Raw genomic sequence first — 18,547 nt, 5'->3', positions numbered from 1 at the left:
CCATAATTAAATACTGTAATGAAATTAATGGAAGTTCAGCAACTGAGTTCAAGGGGACCAGAGGCTGCCTTTGCACAGGGCAAGAAAAACATTGAAGGATCAGTTTAACCATCAGCCAATGGACAACCTGTGCAGGGAAATTGCTTTGCAGGTGAATTTAACTCTGGGACTTCTGGACAGGGAGGAAACGCTTCTCCACAGGTGGCTGAGACAACACATGCAATTAACTCTGTGAGTCCTGTGGTTAATTAAAATTAAAAAAAGAGAAACTATCAAACAAATCCCCCATTCTCATGTGTCTTCCCTCCACCCCCAGAGCTGCAAAGACAAAGATGAGACAGGAGGTTACTCACCGTTGAGGAGTCACCGCTTCCAGTCTCAAGCGTAGCTCCCTCAGCACAGGTGGGTGGGTGGGTGGAAAGTTGACTAGCCCTGCCCCCATCTATGACATCACACTCTACCTCATAAAAGGTAGTGAAAGTGCTCTGAACTCCAGTCTGATTTCCGAGAGATACAGAAAAGAGATAGTGAGAGAGAGAGCAAGAGAAATATTGTGCCGTAGCGTAGAGCGAGGAGAGAGGGAACGTGTGCTGAAGGAGCTATGCTTGGCCAAGGACACAGGGCCTCCTCCACGATGAGCAACCCCACTGGCTGGGGTTCCTCTCACTCCTTCCCACAGCACAGGCCTTGCTCATTCAAAAGGGGGACTTTTTTGGCACCTTTTGATGACAACCAGTGAGGACAGAAAGCTCTATCCCAATTAAATGCTGGCTGACATCAGATCGGGCATGAATTTGGTCGATAGATTCCTTATTTCATGTGTGGTTTTGTACAGCCAAACTGCACAAAAACATCCACACCAGTGCAAGCAGCTAAAATTTCAGTGATTGCAACAGGAATTATACTTGTGTTGCCCCATGTGGGATAAACATCCAATTCACACCTGTGGACTGACCCTCGAGTAGAGTAATCCAGAGGTTGGGCCTCCTACACCAATGCATGAGGGAGGGCAGGAACAGAAGTATGGTTTTCTTGCACTGAAAATGAGAACTGACAAACTGTGCTGAAAGAACAAGTGAGGGAAGTATAAAAATTCTGGGCATATATTTATTTACGGAGCACACTTTCAAGTTCCAGAAAATAGCAATAAAATTGCAAAGAGGTGATGTTTTTAAAAATACACATTTTTAGACAATGACAGCCGTACAGGCTGAGACACACTTTTTTTTTTTTTTTCAAACAACATCCCAAGGACTGATACTGGAGGACTTAAAATGGGATATTCAGTCTACTTTATTGTAAATGATATTTTTATCATCCAAATTCTTGAAAAGCAGATTTGGGAGTAAATATAATTGCTTATATTATCCACTGGGATTTTCTTAATAACTTAGCTGTAGACTAAAATTGAAAAATAGTGTATTTTTTTACTGCTGCTACACCTAACTCCATTAAATAAAACTGGTTAGAGAATGGGGGACTTATTCAGTGCCAGTAAAGACTGCTAGTGTAAGAGCCTGCCTTTTGGAAGAGGAAAAATAAATACTCCCTAAATGTCTTTTGAGGGTATGTATTATAAGCACATAGAGTTAATATTGATGCTTTCCCTCAGGCTTTTTGGTGCTACAAGGTTCATGTGAATTATAATCTAATAATGATTAGTATTTCTGTCTTAATAATGATTAATGTGCATTCTCTGCTCTGTCAGTGTGTTCTTTGTTTTTCCCTCCTTTCCTTCACTGAAAAAAGGAAGTGTGTGACTCATGTCTAGTACCAGTCACTCCACCTGACAACAGAGTCAAGCATTTTCCTTCTTAACCTTCAAAATTTTATCATCGTGGTTATCCTGCAGTATCTGCACATGTTGCTTTAAAGCAGTGCGTTTGTGGGATTAAAAACTCAACAAAAATGGGTGCCCAGTGGGCGAAATGAAGAGTTATTGTGGCTGTTAGAGATGAGATGTAACTGCAGGAACACAATGCAAAACTAGGCTGCAGCTGAGGAATGCTAAATGTGACAGTGCTGTTCATAATTTAACTGTTTTCTCTGTACATCATCTTTTGATTACAAACTATTTGCATGTTTTGAAGACAGGAGGAAAACCTCCTCTGGTCCCCTGTATTGCATTGACTCCTTATTAATATTTATGTTTAATGGCCTGATAAAGAGAAAAGAAAAATCCAATTTTTAAAGGCTTTTATGGTAAAAAGTACCAAGTAGTATTCAGTGAATTCATAACTTAGGTAACCTACGGCTTGACTACTGCACCACAGTTGTTTTTGCCAAATAAAGTAGGAACATATTTCAAACTCCTATGGCCACCAGTCCTGATGGAGTCTATGTGAGGTTGCTCCATCTGATAAAGAGAAGGAGGTTTAGAGGATATAACCTTAAATATCAGAAAAATTACACATGTAACAGCAGTTCTAAGATCTTGTAAAAAGAGAGTTTTTAGAGAGATAGAGATGTAAATTGTCTTTTATTGGGATGAAACATATGGAAAAAGCAGAATTAAATCCTGGAAGACTGAGTATGGCAAAGGACATTCTCCAGTAAAAAGAGAAGAAATATGGAGAAATATGGAAAATTCCAATAATGTGATATGAACAGTTCAATAGATTGGGTGGCAGATTATACCCCAGATGGTATTTGGGGGCTAATACTACTTAAATCTGAAATCTTGTTTTGACCTACTTAGTGAGATATCTGTGGCTGATAAAGAGAATATAAAGTGAAGAACAAAGTTAAGAGCTGTGCACATAGACCTAAACACATTACTGAATAAAAGCAGAGAAAGAATACACCTCATGAAATTATTTTAAAAAGTATATACATTCAAGAAAGTGCATATATCTTCCAAATGTTTCAAGGAACACAAGATTATTAAATGAATGCATGGAAATGCAAAGAGACAGTAAATGAAAATTTTAATATCAAATATTTTCTTAAGGGATGTAAGTTAAGCCTAGCAACATAAGAAAAATATATAAATGCTGGTCAAGTAATTGATTTAATCACTTGCACCCAGCACCAGAAATCAGCTTAAAGTAGGGGTCCATGTTTAGCCTGACGTCAAAGACTGATGGAAAAAATCCCAATGTTCTTTCTTTCTTGCTCAAAAGGATGAACACGTGGTGGGAAAGGCAGGCACCACAAAAGTACCTCTGGGTGCTGTCTGGGGAGTTTGAGAAAATCAACCCTGCAGAAGCATCACCCAGACTGGCACAGACACAGAAGGTAAAAAAGGATGGATTGTAAGGAATTGAAAACAAAGCTGGAAAAGGCCATGTAAAAATGCCAAAGTGACACATATCATAAAAGTCTGAGAGCTTTACACAGACACACCTCTGACCCAAAGAGGGCCAGCTGCTCTGGGGCATCAGCATGATGGATAAGGGGGAAAATCCTTTTTGTACATTATCTGTCAGAGTAAAGGAATGATGAAATATGGAACATCCCACCTGACACTGAGTAAAGCTGTAACTTCTCTAACTTTTTGACAACGGAAATGTTGAATCCAGTTGCAGGTATAAAAAGGGGATGAAAACGTTTCTGCAGTCTTTTGGTTCAGATATTGATGCTCTAATCCTGTTTTACAGAATTCTAATTTGGTCTTTGATGAGATTTAGCACACATTACTTGTATATTTCATCTCAGTTTCCAGACACACTATCACCTACCTGGGAACCCAGTTCACAAGGTTTTGATGAGGTATTAGTCAGAATCAGAAAGAACTGATGTTAAAGGAAAGCTTTTTGGGAATATCTAACAGTAAGAGGTTAGGATTGATTTTTCTGGTACTGGATAGTTTCTTATACTTTGATTTCATATCAATGTCTTAATTACATTATAAAAAACAAACCCTTTTTGTTGAAGCAGCTGCTTATCAGCCATGTAAGATTAGATGTGATAACAGAACTATTCTTCCTGTGCTTCTATGAGGTACATAAATAATAAATGTAATAATAATATCACCCAAGTGTGGAAGAAAATATTTCAGAGGTTAAAGACAGGGGGCTACTTTTAACCCCCCTCACTCAGTTAACTCTCTTCCTAAAGGCCATTATGACCTCCCTCATTTAATGGAAACACATCTCTTTTGTGGATTTTATGAAAAACTTTGTTGTAAGCTGTTCTGTTCCGTATTTGCAGTTGATTTTGCTCAGGTTGGAAAAACCTGCTGATGTTTTCCCTTGAGTGCACATCTTCTTGTCGGTGAATAGTTCTTTGTATGTGTTACTTGTCTGCAACTCTGGTTGTCAAGAAACACAATTACAGTCAAAGTCAGTGATGAGTCTGAACTTTAGCTGTTATTTTTTTAATATCTGCAAAAGCACCATCTGATAGCACTTTTTTAAGTGGGATTTAGTGTCACCACTTTCCAACTCAAGGAGTTAAATAATTGCAAGAGCTACAAAATGTACTTCTGTATAAGAAACACAACACAAAATCTCCTATTTTGAGTTAAATCTGTCATTATGGAAATTCAGTCCCCTGTAATTCCATGTGCAAGAAACAAACCTCATTTTCATTTATGGCTTTGTGATGAACCTATTAGCAAATCTATGCTGTGCATTAGAACTGAGAATGCCCCAGGGGAAAGGAATTCTTATTTAATACAAAATGGTGATGCTTGGTCCCAAACCATCTCTGTAAAGGCAATAAGATGGGAAAACAAGAGAACATAAAATAGCACCAAAGCCCTCTCTTTCTTTATAGTAATTCTTACAGGAATAGTCCTTTGGGACCATATCTTAGGGTGTGTTAGAATGGTCTTTGAGCCCTGCTAATTACTGTAGGGCTGCTGTAATTTGTGTATCACAAAGCCATTAAATTCCCATTTTCTTCCCAGCACATTCAGCATGGCCTGGAATAGGAAAACAGGCTGAAGTGAAGCTGTAACCACTGTAGCAGGTGAGCCTTGAATTTTTAAGTGGCTACTACTTTTAAAGCAAATGCTGTATGTAATGAAGCACACACAATAGTATTTCCTTCAATTCTCTAACCTTTTTCAATGGTCATATTTGGTTCAAGTCTCAGTCTTGACTCTGTAACATTTGACATTGTTTTCAAGGAATTAAATGGCTTCATATTGTTTGGGGTGAGAAATGCTTTTCTTTGCAGAAAATTTTTCTAATAAGAAATTTCAGTAAATTTAATCTACACAAAAGCATGACTATTAGTCACTTGATAAAGCACAAGAGCATGTTCCCCAGAGCCAAAATGCTTCTCAACAAGGATAAAAGTCTGACCTGTCTAAATTTAAACATACTGAATGCAGACATATAGATGGTGTGTGTGCTTCTTGTCTCCATGAATATATTATAATGAAGACAAGTGCAGTGTAATTTTGCTTTGCAAATTAAATTCTAGATAACATCTTTCCATTTATGCAGGATATATCATTCCATATTTATGTGTGTTTACACATGCATTCATACAAACGGAGGTATTTTCATAGCCCTAAACATAGCCCTAAATATAAAAATTGGAGCTTCAAAAGAAGTGGGATTATTGCACAACAAATATTTTCTTGTTGGATTTTTCAGTTGTGTCTTGAGCTTTGTTCACCTGCTTTTCCTGACATAAACTCTGTCTGCCACCATCCACCTTCTTTGAAGGAACAGCCATACACTAAGAAAAACAGATTAACCTTTCCAGAGGCTTCTGCACAGCTTTTCCTGTGGATCACAGTTATGATCCCCCTGATGCCCAAAGCTCAGGGTGTGCACTATCATCCAATCCAGCACCTTTGGCAAAGGCAAACCCTGTGAACTCCCCGACTCAGGAGCAAGATCCTGCAGGATCTTTCACATGGCTGAATCAAAACTCAGTAAAATTGTCACTTAAAAGAGAACTCTGGAGGACTCTTGTATAACTTTTAACTTGAAATGAGCTGATTATCAACATTAGATCTTATCAGCTGCTACACTGTCTGCTCCAGGCTTGGATCCCTCCAAGGAATCCAAGCATAAACCCTCTGAGCTCCTGGTCCATGTTCCCTTTACTGGGATGCAACAGGTAAGCTACATATAATGAACTAAATTCCTATTATTGTCAAATATTTGGGAGAGGCATTGCACACAGCTTTAAAGTCACTACAGGTACATCTATTTGTCTCTTTTATTTTTTTTTATTCATCTTTAAGATGTTTCATAGGATAATTAGGAATTCTTCACTGTTTTAACTTTGAGAAAGCCCTAAGACGAGCTTCTGTAAAATACATCATATGTAATGAATAGATGACCATGAGGGATTTTATCAGCACTCATTTTGATTAACCTGCATAACTCACTGGTGCCTTTGTCCTTTAGGAGTAGTAAATAGATTCAGTGTCAGGATGATAAATTTTTTATGTTACCACATCATCAGGTAGTCCCTTCATGGACAGTGTACTGAGGGACATTCTGTGCCAGCAGGAGTTGTAGACTCCTAAATTAGTCAGCTCAAACAAATTTGTTCCAGATAAAGGTTTATCCAAAGCTGTATAAGTATATATGCTTCACATAGCCATATATTTTGGAACTGAATGCACTTCCTATGGCTGCATTTCACCCTCACACACATCAGTCTGTCTGCATACATTCAAACACTTATGCAGAGGTTACTTAAATATGTCCCCAACCCAAACTGTCCAGCTAAAACATATTTCTGTATTTTTCATGTTTGTTATATCTCCTAAACCAGATGACATGAGCTACTTGAATATACCCTATAGATCAAGGTCGCACGTTCACAAGCCAGCCCCAGCCTTCCTGTCCTGGAAGCTGTCTTTTCATAATGCCAAAATAAAGACCCTGAGTTTTTTATTTCCTCTACTTGCTTCTTCTATTAGGGAAGTAGAAATTATTGTGGAATTAACACACTCTATGGTCCTGACTTTATCTCAGTCCTTTCCCAACACTGCAATTCTTTGATTTCATACTCTTATCTTACTTTTGGGTTGGCTTTCTTCCCCTGAATGTTTCATATCTCCTATTTCTTTGGCTTACTTCCTTATTATTTCCTAAGTGCTGTTCTTTACCCTCTGCTCCCACAGAATCACAGGATCAACTAGGTTGGAAAAGACCTCTGAGCTCATTGAGTCCATCCCATGGCCCAGTACCACCATGGCACTGAGTGCCTTGTCCAGTCTTTCCTTGAACACCTCCAGGGACTGTGACTCCACCACCTCCCTGAGCAGCCCATTCCAGTGTCTAATCACATTTTCTTAATGTCCAACCTAAACCTCCTCTGGCACAGTTTAAGGCTTTGTCCTCATACTGTGGCTGGTTGCCTGGGAGGTGAAGACAATCCCCTCCCTCCCCTGCTGCCCATGGTGCTCTGGATGCAGCTCGTGGAATGTGTGGTTTCTGGGCTGCCAGTGCACATTGCTGGGTCATGTGGAGCTTTTCATCAACCAACACCTCCAAGCTCTTCTCAGGTCTGCTCTCAGCCCATTCTCCTCCCAGCCTGTGTTTATGTCAGGGATTGCCCTGACCCAGCTGCAGGACCCTTCACCTGGCCTTGCTGAACATCATGAGCTCCTTGCAGACCCCCCTCTCCAGCCTGTCCAGGCCCCTCTGATGCCATCCCTCCCTCCAGCGTGCCAGTGGCACCACACAGCTCAGTGTTGTCACAAAACAAGTGCTGAGGGTGCCCCTGATCCCAGAGTCGATGTCAGTGACAAAGATGTTAAACAGGACCAGTCCCACCACCAGCCCTGAGGAACACACTCATCCTGGTGTCCACTTGGACAGCGAGCCCTTCACTACAACTCTTGGAGTGTGACCAATCATCCAGCTCCTTATCCACTTCTCTACAGTTTAGAGACAAGGATATGTGAGCCAGCTGTTCCATTTCTATGATAATTTGATAGCAAATCTCATTTTGTCACTAGCTGAGTAACCTTTCTGCACTCCTGATAATCTTGACGAGAAGGAACCCAAGAGTTTTGTCAATTTACCAACTCTCCCTTCAGGAACCTTCCTTTCATATAATCTTCAATTCTTGCCTGGTTCAGGAGTATTAAATTGGTCTGCTTACCAAACTCCTAATCAACACTTTTCCTATTCTCTTAAGCATTTTAAATGCAAAGGTTGTCTCTGATTGCCAACTTTAAAACAAAGGAAAACACCCCAGAATAGCTTTCTGTTTCAGGGAATTGAAACACCCCATCAGTGGCTCTTAAATAAGTGCTCTTAATCCAAATTCAATGAGAGATGGCCTTGCTCACTTTTAATAACAGGTGAACTTCAAACGACCTGATTTTTCTTTGAGTCTATAGAATTAATATGGAGTAACTTGATATTTTACTGCCCGCATGATACCAACTTGCTTTTACAGTATGAGGTAGTTTAAAGTGATTCAGCCTTAATTAAAAGTAGGATATTTAAGCCATTTTTATTGGATGTAAGAATTGATACGAAAACTGCTGGTGAGCTCATCTGAACTGCTGGATGCTCACTGTTATTCTCTTATAAATAATGAGGCTCATTCATATCTGATGAGGACTGACTCTTTCTGGTTATCTTACTCTTATCACTGATCACAAATGAACATGTAATTATTTTGCAGTATATGCAGTATTTGTTCATCCTTTTATGTATCCGCCCTCCCAGTGCAGGTGTTTTGTCAGTTTTCATCATGTCCCACTCAAAACTAATGGGATGGCTCCAGCCCCTTCCCCTTCCTGTTCCTGCTAAATTCCTCCTTTCAATTCCTCATTTCAATTCACCAAGCAAGAACTCCTTGATAAACTCACAATCTCACCTACACTGTCTTGTATCTTCAGCAGAATATAGGAATCCTTCTCTGGGTATCACAGTTGAGCCTATTAAGATAAACAGGACTTGGAAAATAAGTGGGAACTGGATCCAGCTGAAGTGTATGTTTGGGGTGTGCTTTAGCTGTTGATTCCACACTTTTGGACAGTGTTCAAAGGCACGTGGCTGCTACTCTGGATGACGCTGCACATCTGTCTGGTTCAGAAGTTTAAGACTCTGGCAAATTTTCTGATAATACAGCTGATTTTATCTGTAGGGCTCTAAATCAAACCTGAACATGATAAGGAGCTGCCTTGGATAAGGGATTTTCTTAAATTCTGCTCAATTTAATCCTACAGGAAAAACTGTGGCAAATCTACTAACATAAACAAGAACTTTAAAAAATGCAAGCTCACAGCCTAAATGGATAGTTGGTAAATGAGCTGATCAGCTTCTGAGCGACAGTAAAGAGAACAAGTGGATATTTACTCTAGGACAGGAAATGAATACATAGAGTTGTTTTATTGTCATTCTCTTGCTAACAAGAGACAGACAGAAATGCTAGAAAAATAAAGCAGCCCTAGAGTTAGAAGTCTAATTTTTTTATCTAAATAAGAAACATCATTAAAAGCAACTGAGCAAAAGTAGCTCCCACAAAAAGGCAAGGCCATCAGCAAGAGTTAAGTATATGTAAATGGGATTTACTTCACTGAGAGCAGTGTACTCTCAGCACCTCAGAGGAATCATTCCAATACAATACTGCAAGTGATTATGAAGCAAATATGCATTACCTTAAATAAACCAAAGCAAGAGACAAAGCAAATTATTTTGAAGTGCTTTTACTCTGTAACTTCATTAAAGGAGGTTGTTCATTCTCAGAGGGGAGCTAGAAATTGAGTATTGAAATCTAAAATTACAGAAATGTAAATCTGTTTATGGACCAAGGTCAAAGAGAGTTCTATTATGAACAAGGCTATCATCTACACAGTTATAAATATTTTAAAATATTTTTTAATTTTTGGTATTAATTTCTTTTTGCTTTTATCTAACATCCTCCTCACCACTTTTGCTTATTTTCTCCCCTGCAATATTTTTTTGGGTTTCCAGGACTCCTCACCTAAGAACTCATATCAAGGTTTTTCCTTATTTTACTTTTCAAAACTCCATTGGAATCAGGAATTAAGAGTCTCATTTTGGAACATAAAAGGCCAAGTCAACAGAAGGTCTAAATTGTCCTTGTACTCTAAATATTAATGTGGGATTAACTGATGTGTGCTAACTCCCTATTGCCAGGTCTTATTTAACTGGTAAAAATAACTCTGCTATCTGCATGGAGGGAGTCTGATGGGAAAGATCAAAGGAGAAAAAAGCAGAGGAGAAAAGGAATGGGAGGAAGAAAAGGGAAAACAACAGTGGGTTCTTTACTGAAATAATTCACAATTCAGGACTGTGACATTTTCTTACTTTTTGATCTGTTTTCCTATTTGCAGCAAAGTCACTGATGCCAAAAAGGACCCTTCATATGCTATGCTAGAATCATACCAATCTATAGAGGAAAAAAGCAAACAAGATCAGCTTTATGCTTATTTTCAGAGGTAAACCATACTGAACTACTGAATCTTGGGGGGGAAAAAAGGAAATAGAAGTTTCATCAAAAGACATACGGCACATTAAATGTTATGTACACAGTATTTTTGAAGTTGTTGCAACATATTTTTCTCTAACAAAACTGTAAGAACTGTGGGGTGGCTTTCATCTGTCTTTTAGCTTTTAATTGGTTTTATGTCTCTTTCCTTTATACATAACTATGCATACACCCACACAAAGATTCAAACGTACATATGCATACATTCATTCCATTTATAAATATTGATTAATATTCTTAATAATGAAAAAAATCAAGCAGAGATCCTACTCCCCATAATAGTTCTGAATTGCAAGTCATCTTTTGGATTGCTCTGAATTGTCTTTGTAAACACTGTAGTAAGTTACAATATTGAAATAATTGTCATGGTGCTTGATATTTACATCAAAACACTTCAATATAGCACAATCACAGAAATTTACTTCTGCACTCATAGGTTGGGAAGCTTGAGTTCTGGATTCTCTAGTACTTCTAACATTGTACTGTATGCAAGTTGCCAAATAATGGTATTTCATTTTAGTACAAATAAAATACTGCTTATTTGTAATTGGCTATCCAAGAGAGAATGAAGAAGAAGATGGAAGCAGAAGCAGCAAGTAGACAAGCAGATGTGGATGTGCACTTGGATACCAGACCTCTGGATAGCAAAGGAGCATACAGTACCCAGCACCCTGAGGACCAACAGCTCAGAAAACACTGCCAGGAAAGCTCTGCACTGACTGGGGCACGTCAGATCACAAGATAATGCTCTCACAAAGGGATGCACAGGAGTTCAGCTCACTACACCTCCTCCTGCTCAGAGCACCAGCAGAAGAAGCAAGCTGGGCAATCTTCACATTTTCAGTTTTACCGAGTCTTTGGAACAGACCCAAATAATTTCCGTGGTTGAAGCTCATTTTGCCTTTGAGACTGACTGTGAAAACCCCACCAAACAGAAACACAATGGTGATGGAGCCTGGGAAGCAGCCAACAATGCCAGACTGGAATGATGAACTCAAGCAGTTTGGCCACTGATAATTCCACAACGGATGGGGATGTTCCAGGAACGAGGAGATGCGCAAGGCTCACAATGGCTTATTCAGCATCCACAAACACTGAATAAAGAGACTCCAAAAAAGAAACACACACAACCACAAAAGCCAAGCCAGGAGAAGCACTGATTCGGGGGGTTGTTTTAGAGAGATGAATATGACAACTCAATGGGAATGAAAGGCTGGACCCAGATGGACGGAGGTAAGAAAAGATCATGGCAATTATGGTGCAGCATAGCTGTCAGTGATACAAGGACAGATCACGCCTCTGCTGTCAGGAAAATGGAAGAGGATTTTTCATTGCTGTGGGAAGATCAAGGCATTAAAATTACATACGTACATACGTCAAGAAGTGAAGACCAATTGCAGGACAGATACAGGAACCTTTAAGCAGCTCCTTTTAGGATTGTGTATATGACTTCAGAATGTCTGATCCAAGAAAGCCTGGCAATTTTTTAAGACCTTCTATTGTGCTTTGCAAAGAAAAAAAAAATAAAGTTATGTGACTGAGAACACTTTCTGTGACTTCTGATATGTTTGAGGAAGGCCAGTGATGCCACTGGGGAATCTCATGGATGGAATGAAGGGCACAAGTTTGTTCTAATAATCTTCGTACTTGATTGGGCTTAAACAATGAAAGGGTGCTTTTTCAAAACCATGTTTGGAAACAATTTGTTTTGAGCATCTTGGGTCTCACAAATCACTATTGTTTTGAAACCACTCAGGAGAGTGGAATATGTTACAAATTTACATTCATATGATCTGTACTTGAGTTAGAGGATAACAAAAGTGTCATGGGGCTAAACTAGTGTCAAAGAAAAAATAAAAAATCACAAAGAGCAGTCATTGCTTCTTTGTGGTTCTAGCATACTCCCAGAGGCTCAAAGGCCAACACAGGAGGAGGAAAAACATATTTTAAAAATGTAAAAAACTCACTGCTTACCATATTACTGCTGCCTGTCTTTATTTCTGCAAAAGGTTGTATGTAAGAAGGTTAAAGTGTTCATAACTGGGTGGTATTAGAGTATATAATCACTGTGCTTCCAATAGGACTTGAAAACAGCATATATATCAAAATTTAAAGTATTTTGCTGGCCTTCCAGAGTTGTTTGCTAAACCTAGTGTGCATTGGAACCTGAGTGAATGAATCCCATTAGTCATCACCATCTTAACAATATGCACATCATAGAGAGTTGGCTTCTGCACAGAGGAAGGAAATTACCAGTATGAACAAAGGAAAGAAGATTTATAACGAGCAAATATACAAAAGCTCCAAATAATTCTAATATTCACAGCTTGGCAATGACTTTCTAGGCTATGAAATTACTTTTCTTTTGGAGGAATGAAGATTCTACAAGGTTAGTATAAACAAAGGGTAATTGGAAAATCAAATTGCTCTACACAAGTTATTGTAAGGCCTGGAATAATGGTGATAGAATTAAAAAAAAAAAAAAAAAAAAAAAAACAAAACAAAAAAAACCCAAAAAACCAAAACTTGTTTATGATTCAGTGGATTTTTGTTTTGTACATTATTGCAATCAAAACTTCTCCCTTTCAAGTACTACATGGGAAACAAGTGGCTAAACACAAATCCCAGCTTACCCCTGACACAATGAGCTCTCCTCCCAGGTTCTGAACTTCTGCCTTCACTTTGCTGCAGATATTGAGCTGGTGGCAGTACAGGGCAATGCGCTGCAGGTAGGCCAGCAGATCCTGCTTGCAGGCTGAGTCTGGGCACTGCAGACAACACAAATACTGATCAGATGGAGCTGGGTTCATGAGATTAGAGACAGGTAATCAGACAGTGGCAGTGTGTGTGCATTAGGCGGACCTATTCCACTTTGCCTTTACATGAGGTACTAGATAAAATGTGAAAACTCAAATTCTACCTTTCATTTAACTCAAGATTTATGAATTGTAACCTAAAGATGCACTCTACCTTTCTGAAAAATGAGAAACCTCTTTATCAGCATTATGAAAATAATAATTTTAAATTATGCTCTGCAATTATTTATGGAATTGTACTGAACACCCAAAAGGTCAGATTTAACTTGAAACTCCAGGTTGCCTGTTGGATATCCAAGTTAACATCCAGTATGGACCAGTTAATGTCCAAATAACCCCAGTTCTGAGTGGTTACCCCCAGTGCCAACTCCTGTGTGCCTGGCAGCTCCCCTGGCATTTGTGCAGACATCCAGAGGATTAGATCAGGTGTGCTGGATGCTGTGAGGGTTTCACAATCAATAGAACTAGAAAGGGCCCCAGTACAATTTATTCATAGTCTCTGGGACTCTTAATAGAAACTGCATCGTCCCTCACAATATCAACAGCATAACAAGCAACAGCCTTGTAGTTAATATTCCAAGTCTTGCCTCAGGAGAGCAGACCTCAGTAATCCACTCTGATGAAACAGAGCTAAAAGGGCCCACTGCTAGCAGCATGTCTCCAATAAACACTCTTTGGGGCTACCCAGCAAAGTCTGACTGACAATCCTCCTGCATAGCTTGGGGACAAAGATTCCAAGTATGCCTTTTTATCACCTTACAGAGTTTTATGCTCAATTAAAAAAATAAATATTATCAGAGCATTCCAAGAAAAACTGATAGAATTAAATGCACATGAGTCAACAACATCACAGCTCCAACCTTGAGATCACTGCTCTGGCCCCAGCAGCTGGCAGGGAATGTGCTCATGGTGAAGATGTTGGAAATATTGTTGTCTATAACCTCAAATGGAGTCACTTGGCTTTTTTCTTGCCCTTTAAAACTAATAATAAACAAAGCTGGAGCTTCACTATAGAGTCTCTCCTCCTCAGACAGTTGCCACACCTTTCAGGCATTAATCCCTAAAAGAACTCTTCTCCCTACGATGCCAATTGAATATAAAAATATTTACTCAGTTCTTGAAGTCTCTGAACTGAAAGGAGTGAATTTAAAGCAATACTTCTAAAGAGTAGTCAAGGCTTTAAATATAAATACCTTGGAAAAAAATCTAAGGGCTCTTTCATTGGAACAATAATTAAAAATGCAGCTGTCCACAAAAAGTTTATATTGCTCAAGGGTCCCCAGAGTTCTGTGAAATATCATTAAAGTGCAAGCATTAAAAAAAATACTTCATTCTCAAAATAATTTAACTGGTTATTATTAGGGTTACAGTCCTCTGAAATTTAAAATATGACTCAAGTCAAGGCACTCTTAGCATAACAAGTCTCCTTCTGTTTCTTTCTTTAAAATATTCCACCTCTGCAAACACTGCAGACCAGGAATTTCATCAGCTGACAGATGGATTTCTTCTTCCTGGTGTTAAAATGAACAGATGCTACATTTGAAGGACTGGAATGGGTTAACTACAGGAAAAATGCTTGCTGCTGCTGAAGAAGACCTAAACCCAACATTTCTGAGGCTACAGAAAAATGGAAGCTTTGGGGGTTTTTTGCCACTCTGGCCCATATTCCATGGCAAGGTGTTTCACACTGTCACACTCTCACTTGAAGAAGAAAATGACATTCTTATTTTGAAGAGAAAGATTAGAGGCAAGGAAGTTATCAGTTCCCACTTCCAGCAAATTTTCTCTTGATGACAATGAAATGAAAGAAACGATAGGAAAGTTACAAAGGGAAAAACATTGAAGTTTAATTTGTCTGAATCCTAAATTAGCTATGTATGACCTGGATTTGAATTCAGCTCTTTACTTTTAATACATTGCTCCCTCTTGCTTTCCAGATGAATAAATAAATAAATCTGAAAATATACATACAGCAAGGTCCTCTGTCCAGCTGTGACATGAATTTGGAAAAAGAACTGAGGACACAGACCCCACAACATGCACAACACACTGAGGCAAACCAGAAAACATGGAGTCAGAGAATCTTGGAGGAGTAAAGAGCCAGATCAAGGGAAAATCGCTGGAAGAATGAGCTGAAAAGAATCCAAAGATTCTTACTTGAAGAAGAAAATGACATTCTTATTTTGAAGAGAAATACTAGAGGCAAGGAAGTTACCTGTTCTTACTTCCAGCAAATTTTCTCTTGATGACAGTGAAATGAAACAAAGTATAGGTAATGTTTAAAGGGAGAAAACAGTGAAGTTTAATTTGTCTAAATCTAAAGCTAGCTTTGTAAGGCCTGGATTTAAACTTGGCTCTTGGCTTTTAATACATTGCTTCCTCTTGCCCTCCAGATGAATAGATAAATCTGAAAATATATATACAGCAAGGTCCTCTGTCCAGCTGTGACATGAATTTGGTAAAGGAGTGAGGACACAGACCCCACAACATGCACAACACACTGAGGCAAGCCAGAAAATTGGGAGTCAGAGAACCTTGGAGGAGTAAAGAGCCAAATCAAGGGAAAATTGCTGGAAGAATGAGCTGAAAAGAATCCAAACATTCCTAAACACTTAGCAAGGGAAACGGAGCATCCAAATCCTTACTGCTTTTTGAACAGCAAAGCCATTGTGGAGGTGATGATCTCACAGGTCTTTTCCAGCCTGAAGGAGTCTCTATCTAATTCTATCAGGCCCAGAGTTGAGGCCATTTCTGAAATTTGGAGAAATTCATTTATGAATTTCCTGCTCTGCAAAATGCTGATGGGTCTAGAAGAACCAATGGGAAGAGCAGGATCCAAGACTCTCAATGGGTAATTTTCTGGTAAAACAGACTTTTCCTGCAAAAGGCAACTCATCCATAGAGGTTCCATCGTGTTCCAGCTCGTTCTGGGGTACCTGATCAGCTACTGCCCGTGCCAGTTTGTCCATCCTGGATCCTGCCTCTGCAATCTTCTTGGCTGCATTAATGACATCAGATGTGTTCTTCAGGGGGCCTTTCCCTCTGTGGAACACAAGACAATTACCCACAATCTCAACAAATCATGAAAAGCAACACTTTTAGTGACCCTGTTTACTGCTCATTTTTAAAATAGTAACACAAACGTCTTCTTAATTTATTACAAATTTGCCTTTTAAGTACTTTATAGTACAGCTTGATTAAGAAATCTTTCTGCTGTATTTCCTCTCCCTTACAAAATGCCTCACTGGCAATTTAGTCTGATGGTGCCTTCAAGCACATGAGCTGTACTTAATAGTATATGCATTTTTAAGGACTCATTAAGCCGATGTTGATCCTGGAATACAAAACTATTTCAAAATGATGTGATTCCCAAGCCAGTGCTAAATGTTCAGCCCATCATGTCTAAGGCAAGAATGTCACATTTTAGAAAACTTCTTTTTAGAAGATTTTTTGTTGGAAAATAAAGAGAGGTGAAGCGTAATCATTGTGTTACATTGAATGTTATACTTAAAACATGTATAATTAGCTTTAGGCCTGATCTTTCACCATATTTTTAAGATGATGTACAAAATTCTGGTTTTAGTCATTAAAGCTACCAAAATGTATTAAGACAGAAGGTCTTTACAGACTTCTGTGAGTTTTCATCAGACTCAAAACTTTAAACCTGGTTGTACCAGTAAAATTGCTGCTGCTCCTGAGAAAGTCTCAACTTTCTCAGGAAGTGAGTTCATTTTCCATTTTTTTAATGTGGAAAATGACAATATGGTCAAACTTTTTTTTTATTGAAGAGAAAGCATTTTTTCTAAGCACAACACTGCATTATTTTTGGAATTTTTAAAAAATCTATAATGGCAAGAATTACATGCTGAAACATATTTCCATTTTAATCTTATTTTCAGACTTTCATTACCACTTTAAACAGATGAAATACAAGTATCCCACTTCTGATGAACTTAAACTGCAGCAAAAGTACTTCTTGGTGACCTCATGTGCTTCTACATTAATTACATGAGCAGCTCTGACTGTCACAAACTCCATGCATTTGAAAAATTATTTTGTTCTAACACTGCTGAGGTTACAGCCAACTAAAAAGGTGTGAAAGGCTTGTTTCTGTTTTAATGGAATATATTAAACAACTTGTTGTTGAATCTGATGCAGAGAGAGAGGCACTTTGATTTTTTTTTATTTACTTCAAATGTGTCAGTAATCTTTATCTCAGTCTCAAATTAGTTTTGTTCTTTTGATGCTAGAAAATACCATTATCAAACTGCCAATTTCATGCTCAATGTATCAAAGGTTGTCCAGGAGGTTGCAGAAATTGTGCACATTCTGGGCTGTTGCTTCAAAACATAATTTCTTCCTTCCATGATACAATGACAATGTTTGGGCAGTTTTCACCCTGTGTTTTGTTGACAGAAGGATCAGAGACACAAGACAATACAAACAGAAAAGTAACACAGAATTCTGTAAAATATCCTCTGCATCCATTTCCACCTCTTGCCACTACCCCAGGTTGCTGCAAGCCCCAACCAACTGAGCTTGAGCACTTCCAGGGATGGGGCAACACAAAGAGATGAATAAATGAATGTTTGATTTTAATCCTGAAAAAAAAAAACAAAACAGGAAGATTTTCATCCTGTTTTGTGCAATCACATTTTGATAAATACCATTTAAACTTTTGAACCCACTCAAAAAATAAACACTGAACAAAATTTAATTTACTACAGTGATCTGGAATTCAAAGAATCTTGTAAACCTGTCTCCCTGATGTGATTAATAACATGACCATAATAAAGGACAATAATTCTGTTTATATTGTATTGTTAATGAATGGCCTCTGCAATTAGAGAAGAATAAGGCATCAATAGAGAAAAGAAATGAAAGCAAAAAAAAGAAATCATTACTGACAGACTCCCACAAAGCATTAGATCAAACCAGTTTCATTTCATTTGGGATTTTTTTTTTTAAGGAAGCTCAATGTTTAAATGATATAAATAGTTTTGCCATTATTTTTGATTGACACAAATTGTGCTGAAATGTTGAAAGTTCAGAGAGGCACATGCACTTAGATGGGTACTAAAGGAAATGTCACTGGAGCGTCTGTAAGGTCACAGACTAACTTTACAAAATGATCTGCAAATAAAAGAGACTTGCAAATAGCACAAAATCTTCATGTCATTAATCCCACTTGGACAAACACCCAGGGCAGTGTGTATGATGAGCATTCCTTGGTGCTCCACCCCCAAAACCACAGCAAATCATCTCAAAAGGGTACAAAGCAAAGCAGAAAATGGAAGACGTGGCCCATGTGAGCTGCTCAGCTGGGGCTGTTTTGTCCTTAC

At 38.5% G+C, this 18,547-nt stretch overlaps 1 protein-coding gene across 1 annotated transcript in view; it reads right to left on the bottom strand.

Moving 5' to 3' along the window:
* Positions 1–18,547, bottom strand: part of CTNNA2 (catenin alpha 2) — a 483,346-nt gene that overhangs the window by 15,987 nt on the left and 448,812 nt on the right. Inside the window, exons 16-17 of the mRNA XM_058803073.1 lie at positions 16,142–16,247; positions 13,023–13,157 (exon numbers count right to left, since the gene is read on the bottom strand). Coding sequence (XP_058659056.1) covers positions 13,023–13,157; positions 16,142–16,247 — 241 coding nt within the window. The remainder of the gene's footprint in view (positions 1–13,022; positions 13,158–16,141; positions 16,248–18,547) is intronic.

The sequence above is a fragment of the Ammospiza caudacuta genome, chromosome 4 (assembly GCF_027887145.1).
Source record: "Ammospiza caudacuta isolate bAmmCau1 chromosome 4, bAmmCau1.pri, whole genome shotgun sequence".
Classification (NCBI taxonomy): Eukaryota; Metazoa; Chordata; class Aves; order Passeriformes; family Passerellidae; genus Ammospiza; species Ammospiza caudacuta.
Note: the sequence above shows the minus strand (reverse complement) of the source record. Positions and strands in the feature narration are given on the sequence as shown.